Source organism: Vigna unguiculata, chromosome 5 (genome assembly GCF_037176805.1).
Source record: "Vigna unguiculata cultivar grain cowpea cultivar isolate G323 ecotype 2 chromosome 5, ASM3717680v1, whole genome shotgun sequence".
NCBI lineage: Eukaryota > Viridiplantae > Streptophyta > Magnoliopsida > Fabales > Fabaceae > Vigna > Vigna unguiculata.
Genome location: NC_140796.1, coordinates 29,854,155 through 29,869,175, shown reverse-complemented (window position 1 = coordinate 29,869,175; position 15,021 = coordinate 29,854,155). Strand labels below are relative to the sequence as shown.

At 38.6% G+C, this 15,021-nt stretch overlaps 2 protein-coding genes across 2 annotated transcripts; both read left to right on the top strand.

Moving 5' to 3' along the window:
* The first annotated feature begins 4,643 nt into the window (after nt 1–4,643).
* LOC146886344 (uncharacterized) lies at nt 4,644–6,263 on the top strand. The gene is made up of 3 exons (XM_085673403.1): nt 4,644–5,179; nt 5,450–5,640; nt 5,986–6,263. The coding sequence occupies exons 1-3, from the start codon at nt 4,644–4,646 to the stop codon at nt 6,261–6,263; spliced, it is 1,005 nt and encodes a 334-aa protein (XP_085529529.1).
* A 3,794-nt stretch (nt 6,264–10,057) lies between these two features.
* Nucleotides 10,058–11,275, top strand: LOC114183642 (TLC domain-containing protein At5g14285-like). Its single transcript, XM_028070725.2, has one exon. It carries the CDS (start codon nt 10,406–10,408, stop codon nt 11,156–11,158), a length of 753 nt encoding a protein of 250 aa, XP_027926526.1. The 5' UTR covers nt 10,058–10,405; the 3' UTR covers nt 11,159–11,275.
* The last annotated feature ends 3,746 nt before the right edge of the window (nt 11,276–15,021 follow it).

Here is a 15,021-nt window from a genome sequence, read left to right as displayed (position 1 = left end):
GATTGTGTCTCACATGTCTCCAAAAAGTGGCCAAAGTGTGCTAAAAACAAAGGAGACCAAAGGTACATAGGTACACTTGCTTCATGCCTTTTACTTTATGCTTTATGCCTTTGCTTTACTCTCTCCTCCACATCATTTATGTTCCCCAATCACCATGCGCCACCTAGCATTGCTTTCTTACTCCTAATTAACCTACAAAGCAAATAAACATAGATTAGCATGTTGGCTTAAGTCAAGTCAACTATAGTCAACAAGTCAAACCTAGTCAAAGGTCAACAAGTCAACTAAAGTTATTTTAGAACCTCTCCAAATTTATCAAGAATCCCTAAAGTGAACTTAGTTTAAGCTTAAACTTCAAAAAGAGCTTTAACAACTCGACTAAAAATGAAGATGTCTTGACAATGATAAAAAATGTTTCTGTTGATTTTATTTGAAATTTGTTTGTCTTTAATACACGGTTGGACATTTTAATTGAGTACACAACCTACCTTAAAAGAAATCAAAAGAAAATGGTTTCATGAAGTAATTAGCGTACCCTTTAAAACACAACACAAAATAAACAGTTGAATTCTTGTATATTTGATTTAGTAATGACTTATATTACTTTAATTTAATTTTAGCGTACTGATTTAGTTTTGGTGCAGCCGCCTGACCGAAGGGCCGTGCATTCTGTCGAAGGCCCCATAATTATGTTATGGGGACCAAATTCCACTAGAATGAACGACGGTGGCCGTTCGGGTCGTGAGCTCCCTTAAATCACTCCGGAGAAATTGCCACATCAACAACCCAAGGAATTGTTTGCCTGTAGTGAGCGGCCTTCGACCGCTTATCCTTGGGCCACCGACCGATGGTCTGGCTAGGAATGTGGATAGGCCATACGGTACAAAAATTTTAGTCAAAATTTTTCCATGAATATGGTTTCCTGACTTTTGGATAGCTCATTTTATTTCATTTTTATTTGCTATGAAAATATTGACTCATTAATTTCTTTATTGACTTATTTTATAGGAATGTATGAGTTACTTGCTCCTTTGTGTAATGTTCCTCAAGTGCATTTGGAACGTCTCTAAGAAATTCACTCAGAAGTTTACAAATTCATTCAAAAGTTCAGAAGCTTTATGAAGATCATTGTATTGATAGATTTGATATGTATTTTTTTTTATATTTACGTTAATATAAAATAAGAACTTTCAATACTTTGTATTTTTTTAATATTTACATTGTAATAGTGAATGAATGTATCTTATAATTTTACATCATCAATGAAGTCGATGAAGATCATGAAGACCATGAACAACGACGGAGCATTGTAAGGGCTGGGAGGGGCCATGGACAAGTATATTTTTTTAATATACTTTCATTTTTTTTAAATTATATACATTTTGAAATTTTTGAATTTTTTTTAAAAATTTTTGAAATTATAGATAATATATTTTATAAATAAATGAAAATTAATTTGTTTGTATTTTTATTTCTTTTATTAAATATAACCAATTAATGTTAATAGATAATAAAACATAAAATTAAATATATAAAGAATAAAAATATATAGGTTTAATTAATCTTTTGGTCACTATTTTCATCTAAAAATGTTAAGTTAGTTATCAAGTTTTTTCTAGTCTCAATTTGATCTTGACTTTTGAAAAATTGATGCAATTTGATCATTCTCGTTAAATTTATTGAAGTGATGAATGATTTTCATCAAGATTGATAGTGAGATTATGTTAATTACACTAACAAAACAAACTATCTTTATTTACAACTTTAATTTTAATGAAGAAGCATCGTTCCATTTCAAGAAATTTAATGAAAATAACCAAATTGCATCAGTTTTTTAAAATTCATAACCAAATTGAAACTAAATAAAATTGGAGGACCAATTTAACATTTTTGAACTAAAACAATAACCAAGAGAATAATTAAACCAAATATTTATTAAGATATTTTTTTATGTCCTTTCTTATTGTCTTGTTATACAAAAATTGTACTCATTTCTCACTGTCATATTTGTTTTAAAGAAAAAAGGCAATTTTTTTTCTCTCATCTCTCATTTGTCTTATTTCTTTTTTGAAGAAAAGAAAAGTAATTATCTTTTATCTTACTTGATAATGAAATATTAATTTAATAGTTAACATTGTTTCTTTTATCTCATATGCCTTTGATATATTCACTTTTTTTATAAATATAGAAGAAAAAATAATGTATTATATGTTTTTTCATAACTGATTTTTAATTGTGACTGTAAGGCCCCATTTTTATTTCTGCCCTAAAGTTAGTGGGCTGCCCTTGTAAGTGGGCCTAAGGGCTGGCCCAGCATATAAGATCCTACTATGTTGCCCTAATCCCACACTCACTTTCACTCTTTCAGAATCGTAGCCGTCACCTTCCTTAGTGCGCCAAAAGTACGTTCTGCTAGGGTTAGGCACTTGCCGTCGTCGAGCTAGTTCGAAGTTGTCTCCTACTCCATGTAAGTACTATGCTAGCCATTCTCGTCTCCATTGTTCCTTTTTCGTTCCTTTCACAGCTAGGGTTCCAAGTAACCCATATCGTGCTTCTGTTTCGCTATCTTTTCAGTTCTTTCATTCGCTCCTTGAGCTGTTGTGCTCGTGCGTTCGGTGTTGGGGGCGTGTTGGGTCGTTTGCTAGCTTATTCCAGGTACAGGAAGCTAGAATCCTCTGTTTGTTTGGTGCGAGTATGCTGTTTTGTGTGCTTGGTGATTCTCTTTTGTGTTTACCTGTTGATTTGGATGTATGATACGGTGGGATTGTTGCTTGCGGTATGTCTTTGCATCTGTTGCAGGTGAAAACAGTGGCGGACACTAATAAACTCGCCCAAGCGAGCTAGTCTCGCCTAGGCGAGATTAACAGAGGTTCGCCTAAGCCTTTTCCTCCACGAATGGTCGCCCACACGACCCGCTGTGACTTCTGGGCGAGCAGGCAACTCGCTCAAGCGAGAGGGATCTCGCTTAAGCGAGATCCCGCGTTGCTTATGCTCTTGTTCTTGTGCCCTCGCCTAGGCGGAGGGGGTGGCTCGCTTGAGCGAGACCCCTCAGCCTGAGCGAGGTGCTGGGCGAGACTGTGCTGTGTTTGAATGTCTATTGGTCCCTGAATGATTTGTTTTGGTTGAGTGTGATTGTATGAGGAGTGATCTGTATATAATGGAGCGTGAAGTATATTTTTGGCATGATTCATGAATTGTGGATGATGGGTTGGATGAGACTTAGCATGCGAAATGAATGTGTGGTTTGAAATTTAAGGAACATGGTATTGACATGAGATGAGACCCTAGACTCATGGGATGGTGATGATCAGTGGTATGGATTCAAAATGTGATGCGTATGAGGAATAAATCTCATGGATGGGTATGGAATTGTAAACATGCTTTTGATGTTCTCCTAATGTTGTTTTATGAATGTTGGTCCGTGTCAGCGTGTAATTCCTTGGGGTCTCTAGGTGAGATCTCTGGGGTTGCGCTTCAGTGGTCGGGACGTAATCCCATGACCCCTGTTAGTGGGTGTCCATGGTGGTGCCCCATCTGTATAATTAGGTAAGGATTCAAGGTAAGGTTGCATCCTAACACTCTGAGGAGCCAGTTAGTCTCACCTAGAGCGGACTGACTCCTGTGGTGAGAGTAGCAGGAGGCCTGAATTCCAGTAAGGGCTAACCTTGTGGTGAGGGAGATTTTATTCATCGTAACACTTGTAACACATAGCTCAAGATCGAGCAGCTCAGGGTCGAGCAGAGGTATCCACCACAAGTGCAAGCATCCGCTGAATCTGACCAAGTTATACGTATCCGGATGAGTCGAGTCGAGTCGAGTCGTAGTGTATTGAATGAAGAGTCATAACATGTTTGGTTGTTATATGGATGTGAGATGATGAAAATATATTTGACTGTATGATGAGTATGTGTTGGCTCTAGCTTACCCGTTTTGTTGCATGGTTGTGTTGTATGTGGCTGTTCTTCCTTGCGATGATCATCAACTTGGTTGATGGGAGCAGATGGGCGAGGTTCTCGTGGTCAGCAAGGGAGTGGTGATTCAGTAGCTTAGCCATCTGGGCTGGAGTCATTTTATTCATGATTTCTTTAGGGCTACGGCCCCTGTATCGTTTTATGATTTCTTACTCTACACACCTTATTAGAATTGTATCTGTTTTATGTTGGCATCGTGGTGTGCCAGGTTGTAGGGGTTGCGTTAAGGACCCCAAGACTACGCTGCTATACTTTATCGCGTGACGTTTCCTTTAATTTCGTTTAATAATTAAATGGGACATTACATTTATGGTATCAGAGCGGTCATTACTTAGGTCTGTGGACTTGGATGTCCGCTTAGCTTTCTCTGTGTGTCTTCTGAGTGTTCAGTGAAAATTCTTATCTTTATCGAGTCTAACCAAGTGATTTTCTGTGTGCCAGTGGACTATGGCACCTCCTCGTCGAGCTTCTCAATCATCCCAGGGGGACGCACCAGATATCGCCAGAGCCATAGAGGCGATGGTAGCAGCGATGGCACAATAGAGAGCTGCGATGATGCAGCAGCATGAGGCATCCATGCAGCGGCAGGCGGCGTCGCTTGAGCAGCAACAGGCTGTGATGCAGCAGATGGAGGCTGCGAGGATAGCTGCTGAGGATGCTCATCGGTAACACATGGAGGCCCTCCGCCAGTTGGAGGAGAACAGGGCGGCTGCCCTTGTGTTTGGTCCTGAACCACGACCTGCAGTTAGGGAGTGGAGTCTGGAGGACTTTCTGAAGCACCACCCGACGAAGTTTGACGGGAAGACTAGTCCTGACGCCGCAGACCAATGGCTAAAGGACCTGGAGCGCATCTATGATGCGAAGATGTACCCTGCAGAGAACAGGTTGGCGTTCTCTGTGTACATGCTCACGGGAGAGGCGGAGCATTGGTGGAGCAGCACCAGATCCATCCTGGAGGAGAGGGATGAGCCCGTGTCATGGGAGATTTTCAGGGAGAGATTCCTATCAGAGTACTTTCCTGACAGCATCCGGTACGCCAAGGAGGTGGAATTCCTCCAGTTGACCCAGGGAGGGAAGACCGTGACTGAGTACGCTGAGAGGTTCAAGCATCTCAGCCGCTTCTATACACTGCCACTGGATGAGGAGTGGAGATGCCGTAAGTTTGAGAACGGCCTCAGGGGAGATATTCGCTTGATGGTGGCACCCTTGTCCATCAAGGACTTTGCTGCTCTGGTAGAGAAGGCCAGAGTGATGGAGAAGATGAAGCGTGAAGTGGAAGGTCAACGCCCATAGCAGCCACAACCGCATCAGAGGATCGGTGGACCATCTGGGTCCAGGCCCAGACATGAGGAGCGGAGGAGACCATATGATAGACCACACCATCAGTCTCAGGGGTCTAGGGGTCTTCCTTCTCAGCAGGGTCGAGTGTAGTGTTACACATGTGGAGGACCCCACCCGAGGTATGCTTGTCCACGCAGGGAGGGTTACCGCAGGTGCAACAACTGTGGCAAGGAAGGCCACTTTGGGAGGGATTGCCCCAACCTTTCTAGGGCAGCGACACGCCCTCCAGTTCAGGCACCCCAGCAGCATCAGGGGAGGGACAGAGGCAACAGGCCTCAGGCGACGGGCAGAGTCTATGCCATGACCGGAGCTGAGGCTGCAGGTTCAGGTAACCTTGTTATGGGTTATTGTGTGATTTCTGGGATGAGATGTTGTGTGTTGTATGATTCTGGAGCGACACACTCTTTTGTGTCTTTTGCTTGTGTGGAACGGTTGGGTTTGCCGGTGCGTGAGCTGCAGTGTGAGCTTGCGGTGTCTACTCCGGCGTCGGGTTTGGTCAGGACGTCGTCCTTGTGTGCTAGGCTTCCAGTGGAGGTAGAGGGGCACAGGTACAGGGTGAACTTAATCTGCCTACCTCTACAGGAGTTGGAGGTGATCTTAGGGATGGATTGGCTCTCTGCCAATCGCATTCTGATAGACTGTCGGGAGAAGAAGTTGTTGTTTCCCGACTCAGAGGAGCCTGAGTTGGTGTCTTTCCAAGGTGTTATGAGGGAACTACAGGACGGTGCGCAGTGTTACATGGTCTTCACGCATATGGAGGTGGAGAGAGGGGAGACGACGTCTGTGATACCGATCGTCCAGGATTTTGTGGATGTGTTTCCAGAGGAGGTACCGGGATTGCCTCCCAGTAGAGAGGTGGAGTTCTCCATCGATCTAGTCCCAGGCACAGGTTCGATATCGATGGCTCCGTATCGCATGGCTCCAGCAGAGTTGGTAGAGCTCAAGAAATAGATAGAAGACTTGATGGAGAAACAATTCATCTGACCCAGCACTTCGCCTTGGGGAGCACCAGTGTTGTTGGTGAAGAAGAAGGACGGGAGTTCACGCCTGTGTGTGGATTACAGGCAACTGAACAAGATGACTATCAAGAACAAGTATCCGCTCCCGAGGATTGACGACTTGATGGATCAGTTACATGGGTCATCAGTGTTTTCGAAGATAGACCTGCGGTCAGGTTAGCACCAGATTTTGGTAAAGGCTGATGATGTGCAGAAGACAGCCTTCAGATCCAGGTATGGCCACTACGAGTATGTGGTTATGCCTTTTGGCGTGACCAACGCCCCAGCGGTGTTCATGGACTACATGAACAGGATCTTCCGACCTTTCCTAGATAAGTTTGTAGTGGTCTTCATAGACGACATCCTTATCTACTCCAGGACTCAGGAGGAGCATGCAGAACACCTGAGGTTGGTGCTTGGTGTTTTGAGAGAGAAGCAGTTGTATGCCAAGTTGTCCAAGTGCGAGTTCTGGATGGATGAGGTTCAGTTTTTGGGGCATGTGATATCCGCTCAGGGGATTGCAGTGGACCCGACAAAGGTCGAGGCAGTGGTAAAGTGGGAAAGTCCTAAATCAGCCACAGAGATCAGGAGCTTTGTGGGGTTAGCGGGCTACTATAGGAGATTCATAGAGGGATTCTCCAAGATAGTGGCGCCTCTGACTTTGCTTACACGGAAGGACCAACCCTTCACTTGGACGAACAAGTATAAGGAGAGCTTTCAAGAGCTAAAGAGGAGATTAACGAGTGCTCCTATATTGGTAATTCCATATGTGGGGAAACCATTTGAGGTCTACTGCGACACGTCTCATCTTGGACTGGGTTGCGTCTTGATGCAGGAAAAGAAGGCAGTGGCATATGCTTCGAGGCAGCTTAAGATACATGAGCGTAACTATCCCACTCATGACTTGGAGTTGGCGGCTATAGTTTTTGCCTTGAAGATCTGGAGGCACTATCTGTATGGTGCTCAGTTTCGAGTGTTCAGCGACCACAAGAGTTTAAAGTACTTGTTTGATCAGAAGGAGCTGAACATGAGGCAGAGGAGGTGGATGGAATTCCTCAAGGACTATGATTTCGAGCTCCTATACCACCCGGGGAAGGCAAATGTAGTGGCAGATGCTCTAAGCAGGAAGACGGTACACACTGCACACCTTATGATTAAGGAGGTGGAACTACTAGAGAAATTCAGAGACATGAGGATACATGTGGAGTTGGGGTCCGAGTCCATTAGGTGTAGTACCCTTGCTATATCTAGTGACTTCTTGGGCTCGATCAGAGAGAGGCAGTTGTTGGATGCTGGTCTGAACAGAGTTAGGGAACAACTTGGATCAGAGGAAGCCAGAGACTTTGCCGTGAGTGATGATGGCATACTGAGGTTTTGAGGCAGAGTATGTATTCCTGATGATGCTGAGGTGAGGAAGTTGATCCTTGAGGAAGGACACAAGAGTCGTCTTAGCTTGCACCCTGGCATGACTAAGATGTACCAGGACCTCAAGGAAACTTTCTGGTGGCAGGGAATGAAGAAAGATGTGGCTCAGTTTGTATCAGCTTGTTTAACGTGTCAGAAGGCGAAGGTGGAGCATCAAAGGCCCGGTGGCATTCTACAGTCATTGGAGGTACCGGTGTGGAAATGGGACAGCATCTCCATGGACTTCGTGACTCATCTTCCACGGACTTTTAGAGGACATGACACTATCTGGGTGATAGTGGATCGGTTGACCAAGAGTGCTCACTTTTTGGCGATGAACTTGAGGATGTCTATGGCCAAGCTGGCCCAGTTGTACATTAAGGAGTTAGTAAGACTTCATGGAGTGCCCTTGAGCATAGTTTCCGACAGAGACCCACGGTTCACATCCCGGTTTTGGCAGACGCTGCAGGGTGCTATGGGTAGCAAGCTCACCATGAGTTCAGTTTATCACCCTCAGACCGATGGTCAGTCTGAGAGGACGATCCAGTCATTAGAAGACTTGTTGAGGACATGTATATTGGACCACCTGGGAGCTTGGGATGAAGTATTGCCTTTGATTGAGTTCACCTACAACAACAGTTTTCATGCGAGCATTGGCATGGCGCCATACGAGGCTCTTTATGGCAGGAGGTGTAGGACTCCTCTCTGTTGGTATCAGGATGGGGAGGCAGTATTAGTTGGACCATAGTTGTTAGAGCAGACCATCGAGAAGGTGAGGATGGTGAGAGATAGGATGCTGGCTTCTCAGAGTAGGCAGAAGGCCTATGCTGATCGTAGGAGGAGACCTTTGGAGTTTGCAGCAGGAGATCATGTATTCTTGAGGGTGACCCGAACCACGGGCGTGGGAAGGGCTCTCCGCTCAAGGAAGCTTTCACCCAAGTTCCTTGGCCCGTATCAGATCACGAGGAGGATTGGGCCAGTAGCTTATGAAATAGCTTTACCCCCACAGTTGGCGAACCTTCATCCAGTGTTTCATGTGGTGTGCCAGGTTGTAGGGGTTGCGTTAAGGACCCCAAGATTACGCTGCTATACTTTATCGCGTGACGTTTCCTTTAATTTCGTTTATTCAGTTAGAGGAACCAATTTTTAAAACATTATTAATGATCTAACAATTTAATGGTTAAATAATTATATTATTTTGAGCCCTCCAAAACTTGTGATTAAGATCCACCACTAACTATGAAAATAATATTGAAGAGTAATTAAACATCATTTACTGTTAATACAATAATACAGTAACAATAACAAACTTAAATGATTTCGTGTATAACTTTCTGTTTTTTCTTGTAAGATTTTGTAGACATGGCCGTGTTCCGTGTTCATTCAATTAGGTAATATCACGACAGTTAACGGTGACTCTCAATATATTACTAATTTTCATTGTTTGATCAATAACGTTTGTTGATACCACAAAAGATTGAATTTACTAATGATTTATGAAACCTTAAATAGAGTTTATGATGATATTGTCAATTAGAAATCGGGGTGGGAGGTGTAGTTGAATTCTGTAATTGTGGGGAAGTTATCGGGTTTAGCTTAATCAGTGATATTCTAATGTTCTTCTGTTGGTTCTAAAATGGTATTGATGAGTTGTGTAACTTGGCAAAATAGATTGGTTGTTGTTTGATAATGGAGAATTGAATGGGAAAGGAGATATGGGGTATTAATTATGCTTATTAATGTTTATTTATTGATTGTGGTTGGAATCAAAGCAATCGGTGAAATGAAGAATTACAGGTTCGAGTTTAAATTACGAAATGATGTTTCGTTTCTCGGAATAGGGAATCATATGATTTGTAAAGCCTTGATTACTTTATTGGAGTATATGATTAGTGAAGTCCTGATATTTTTTAGTTGCTTTTAAACAGCATAATTTGCTCTTATCTCGAATAAATGTTTACCATTGTTCACTTATGGCCGGATATGTACAAAGTTAAACACAAAATTTATTGAATTAAAAAAAATTATAATTTTTTTGAAGAATTTACATAAGAACAATTTTTTTAATAAATAACTTATAATATAATTATACAACTTCCATTAATTATTATCAGAATTGCATTGGTAGAGAGGTGTTTGCAAAAAATATTATTTGTAATGCATCACAAACTTTGTAGTTGTTTAAAATTAGAAACAGTTGCTTGTATTTGTAACCACTTCTTCCTATGTGTTTTACATTTACATTAAATATAGGAGAGAAAATACAAAGATTGAGAAGAACAAAATATTAATGAGTTAAGCTTGCTGTCATAACAAAATTTATTGAGGGCAAAAAGTGTGGAGGTGCAGGAAGAAAAATATGGGGTGCATGAAAAAGTCCTTAAAAAAATGTAATATGTAAACTCCAATAGGTTGAGTCCATTAAGAGCCCAGGAAGCGATAACGAGTCCAGTTTGTTCATCAAACTCGTTTATCTCATTGATCCATTGCTTGCTTTGCTCACTCGATTCCTTAGTTCATCAAATCTCCATTTTTCTCTCTATCGCGTTCACGCTTCCTTTAACTTCACCAAAACCACATTCCTTTCAAATAAAACTATAAACACAACCACAGCGTCAGAATAAAAACCCAGAATATTCTGTTTTCCATTCCAACAAGGTTTCATAAAAAAAAAAAAAAAACAAAAAAATAATGGGAACCTCGTTAGCGTCGTTGCAAAGCTGGGTTATTTTGCCATTCTTCTTCATGTTCCTGGCCATCTACCTCGTCGGCTACTTCATCGTTTTCCGCAAACAGTCCACCAAGATCCGACCCGAATTCTCCAGCTGCCTGATCTCGATCTTCCACGGCACCCCCGCCGCGCTTCTCGGCAGTGCCGCCCTTCTCACCGACGACCAGCGGGGCTTCGCAGCGCCCACCACCGCCTTCCAGAAGCTGGTCCTTGATTTCAGCGCCGCCTACTTCCTAACGGATCTGCTCCACTATGTGGCCTTCTACCCGAGCGACGTGCTCTTCATCGCGCACCACGTGGCTACGCTCTTCGTTGTCCTCACGTGCCGTCACGCCGTATCGCACGGGGCCTTCTCCGTCCTCGTGCTCCTCGTACTCGCCGAGGTCACCAGCGCGTGCCAGAACGCGTGGACCCTGGCCGGCGCGCGCCGTCGCGAGGATCCCTTTGCTGCGAGGTTCTACGACGCGCTCTCGCCGCCGTTTTATGCGGTTTACTCCGTTGTGAGGGGCTTCATTGGGCCCTACTTCATGTACCGGATGGTGACGTTCTACGCGAGTGGGGGCGCGCGTGGGCTTGTTCCCGCTTGGGCCTGGGTCTCGTGGGTTTTGGTGGTGGTCATGGCCATTGGGGTTAGTATCATGTGGATTTCTAATCTTTGGATTCAGTTTTTTAGGGAAAGAAGGGGCAAATTGTTAGAACAGAAAATTAGATAAGTATTCTTATTTTGTTTGCAACTACAAATATCAGCATTAGGATTGTTCTCTCTTTTATTTTAATATCATTTATTATTATTCTTATAATACGTAACATCTTCAGAACTTTGATTTTCATTTGATGTCTCATATGATTTGGTGTGTTTTGATTGGTAATTTATTATATCCCTATGCATCAAAATTAATGGGTGTTGGAAAATTAATAACCTCTGATTGTCACGGATTTGACATGGTTTTATGAGATATTTTGAATAATTGTGGGCGTAATTAATATGCATTTGCGGGAACTAAAATAGATTTTGAAAATTACAGTTTGGCTCTTCTTATGGAAAATGAATGTTTTGGGAAAATGATTGATATTAAGTCGATTATCTCTTAAATCAATGTAGGTGCGTGTCATACTATTTTTTATGAGTTTTTCATTGTTATTTTTATTTTATGTGTTTCCATACTTTTAAAAGAATTTGAACCAATAAATTTATTCATATAAAATAGTAAATGTCAAAATTTAATAATAGTTCTACTTTTAAATATGTCAACATCACAAAAATCAATTTATAAAATCTATTTTGCTTACTTATATTATTTTTTTCTTAATTATCATGTTCAATGATTTATCATTAACAAATGTAATATAAAAGATAACATCAATTATTAAAAAAATATAATTTGACATTAAAATAAAAAAATATAATTGATTATACATTAAGCATTCAAAGAATATTATGTTTTAATTATTAAAATATGAAGTTTTGAGTTTTTGTAAATTTAAAAACTTTTAATTTAATTTTTATTAAATTTTTGAGTATATTAAGTTCCTAAAATTTTAAATTTTTTAATTTAGTATTTTGTTATAAGACATTATGATTAAGATGATAAGTTTTGCTATCCCATGTTAATTTTGGAGAAAAAAATGGATTTTGTTATCTCATATTCACAGCATTATTAAACATTTAATATTAAAAAGAGTGTATTTTTGCTTCTATAATATCAAAATTTTAAAAAAAAATTATAATTATATATCTTTCAAATTTATATACCAAAGAAATAATTATGAGATCTAAAACATTAGTAAATTTGTAAACGTTAATATTACTTAGTTAATAAAATTTAAAAATACATTTAAAAATTTATAAAAAGAAAACAAATATTTAAAATAAAAAATATTTTAAATGTATGTTTACTTCAACTTTTTAAATTATAAAGAAATATATTTTTTAGTACACTAATAAAAATTATAATATATCACCTGATCAAAATCACACAAAAAAAAAAATTAAACTAATAAGAATTGAAATTTAACATATATATCTCTCATTTGAACTTTAATATATGTTGGATGGTGATAAAAAAAATTCATGAAAATTACTTTAACTTATTATATTAAAGTAAATAAAACTTTTTTATACAATTATAGTGATAAAATTATCGGTATAATAATGAGTTAGAAAATAAAAATAATTACATAAAAAATATCAAAATAGTATTCTACATAATATAAATAAATAATAAATTGTTATAAGATAAGCTAATAATAGATGAAAGAAGAAAAGGAAGAATAGATAATGAGAGAATATGGAGCAACCCTTTTATAGATGTCTTATTACTGATAGGAAAAGTCTTATTTATAGATACAACATGTAACCTATAAAGGGTACAAATCAAACAATTAATACAAATATTTACATAAAGAGTAATTATTCATACGAGTACCAATCATGTTAATCATGTGAGTAACTATATCAAATCAATGGACGACCATTAATTCATAACGCTCCCCCTTGGGTGTCCATTGATAAGAAAATGTGCTCGTTAAAACCTTACTAGGAAAAATCCTTTAGGATAAAAACCTAGTGAAGGAAAAAAAGTATAACATTTTGTATTCTTTAATACAATATTGTTCATCACATATTCTATTTTTCCTCCTCGTGTAAACTTACATCATTAAGATGACGAAGTCCAAACTTGTGAATCATTTGCTCAAAAGTTCTTCTTGGCAAATACTTTGTAAATAGACTTGCTAGATTTTCGCATGGATGAATCTTTTGGGTATCTATATCATCCTTTTAATTGAACAATACACTATTATCTTCATATATGGTTGTTGATTCCATCTTTTGGGGATAGCCACAAGTTTCTTGCACATGTTGAATTATAAACCTTAACCAAACAAATTTACAACTTTCCTCATAGTTTTGTATGAGTAAATGATGTTGTTGCTATAATTTGTTTCATATACCATTATGAAATCATTGTGCTACTACATGTAAACAAATATCTTGTTTGTAATCAACCATTGTCACACTGTGAAAATATGTAAAATAACATGCATATGCATAATCCATTAGGTCTTTTGAATCATTTAGATAAAATAAGCTCATATTCGTAGTACCATGAAGGTAACAAAGCATATGTTTTACTCCAATCTGATGTATTTTTTGCAAGTGAAGAAATATATATTGGTTAACAAATTTACAACAAATTCAATATCAGGACACGTATAATTAGTAAGAAGTTCTTCAACAATTTCTGAAGGTCTAAAAAAAGATTTATCAATATCTAACAACCTCACAACCATTGGAGTGCATAATGGATGTGAGTTGTCCATTTAGAACCTTCATTATATAAGCCTCTTGATGTACAAAAACACCTTTAAATACTAAATTTCTAATCTCAAACAAAAATTTTGCCTTTTCAAGATCCTTCATCTCAAATTCCTTCTTTAAGCAATCAATTGTCTTTATGAGCTCATTAGGAGTTCCAACAATGTTTATGTCATCTACATAAACAATAATTATGGAAAATTCATTTTTTAATATTTTCATATAAGTACAAGGACAAATGAGATCATTTCTACATCCTTCTTTTAACAAGTACTCAATAAGACGATTATACCATATACGTTCTAATTGCTTTAATCAATAAAAGAGCTTGTTCAATTTTATTAAATAACTCTCTTTAGAATTTTCCTTGTTGGGCAAATTAAATTCATCAGAGATTTTCATATAAATATCATTTCCAAGAGAACCGTACAAATAGGTTGCAACATCATCCATTATATGTAAATGCAGACCTTGTTGTGCAACTAGGATAATCAAATATTGTAATGTTGCATCCAAAACCAGTGAATATGTCTTTTCACAAATAAATAGCAGGTTTTTGTGAAAAACCTTAAGCAATCAACTGTGCTTTGTTTCTAATAATTTCACTATTCTTATTTTGTTTTTGTGCAAAAAATCCATATGTACCTAACAGGTTTCACACCCTCAGGTGTGTGAACTATGGGTCCAAAAACCTTTCATTTAGCAAGCAAATCTAATTATGCTTCTTTGCATATTTTCATTTTGGCCAATCATTTCTTTGTCGACAATCTTCAATGATCATTGGTTATTGATCTTCATTGTTATTCATAACATTCATCGTTATATTATCTGTAAAAGTTTCGTCAATGTAGCCTTCATTATGATTCCATATCATATGATTCATGACATAATTTATTGAGATCTCATCATTTTCAACAATTTCAGGTGCTTGAGGTTCATCTGCAATCGAATAATTTATTATGTCAAATGAATCTTTTGGGATTTCCACCTTTTCGATTAGGTAATCTTACATTTTAGCTTATTTTCTCAATCAAGAGTTTTTATCTTACGCTTCAAGCGTATCTTTGGAACCGACAGGCCTACCACGCTTCAAGCGTGTTATGAAGTAATATCAAATATATTTGGAGCATTAATAGTTGATATATATGATTTAGTTACCATTTTTGTCAATAAAAACATATGGTAATTGATTGAATTATTTTTTAAATGAATTATCCTTTGAACTTCCGGTTCACATTCTTGTAGTGGCCTTTGTTCATC

Bases quoted from the DNA above. Each gene is read 5' to 3' on its own strand.
- LOC146886344 (XM_085673403.1), top strand. From the start codon at position 4,644: ATGGAGGCCCTCCGCCAGTTGGAGGAGAACAGGGCGGCTGCCCTTGTG. The intron at 5,180-5,449 runs GTCCATCAAGGA...TTGTCCACGCAG, and splicing joins CGCTTGATGGTGGCACCCTT to GGAGGGTTACCGCAGGTGCA. The intron at 5,641-5,985 runs GTAACCTTGTTA...TTCCCGACTCAG, and splicing joins AGCTGAGGCTGCAGGTTCAG to AGGAGCCTGAGTTGGTGTCT.
- LOC114183642 (XM_028070725.2), top strand. From the start codon at position 10,406: ATGGGAACCTCGTTAGCGTCGTTGCAAAGCTGGGTTATTTTGCCATTC.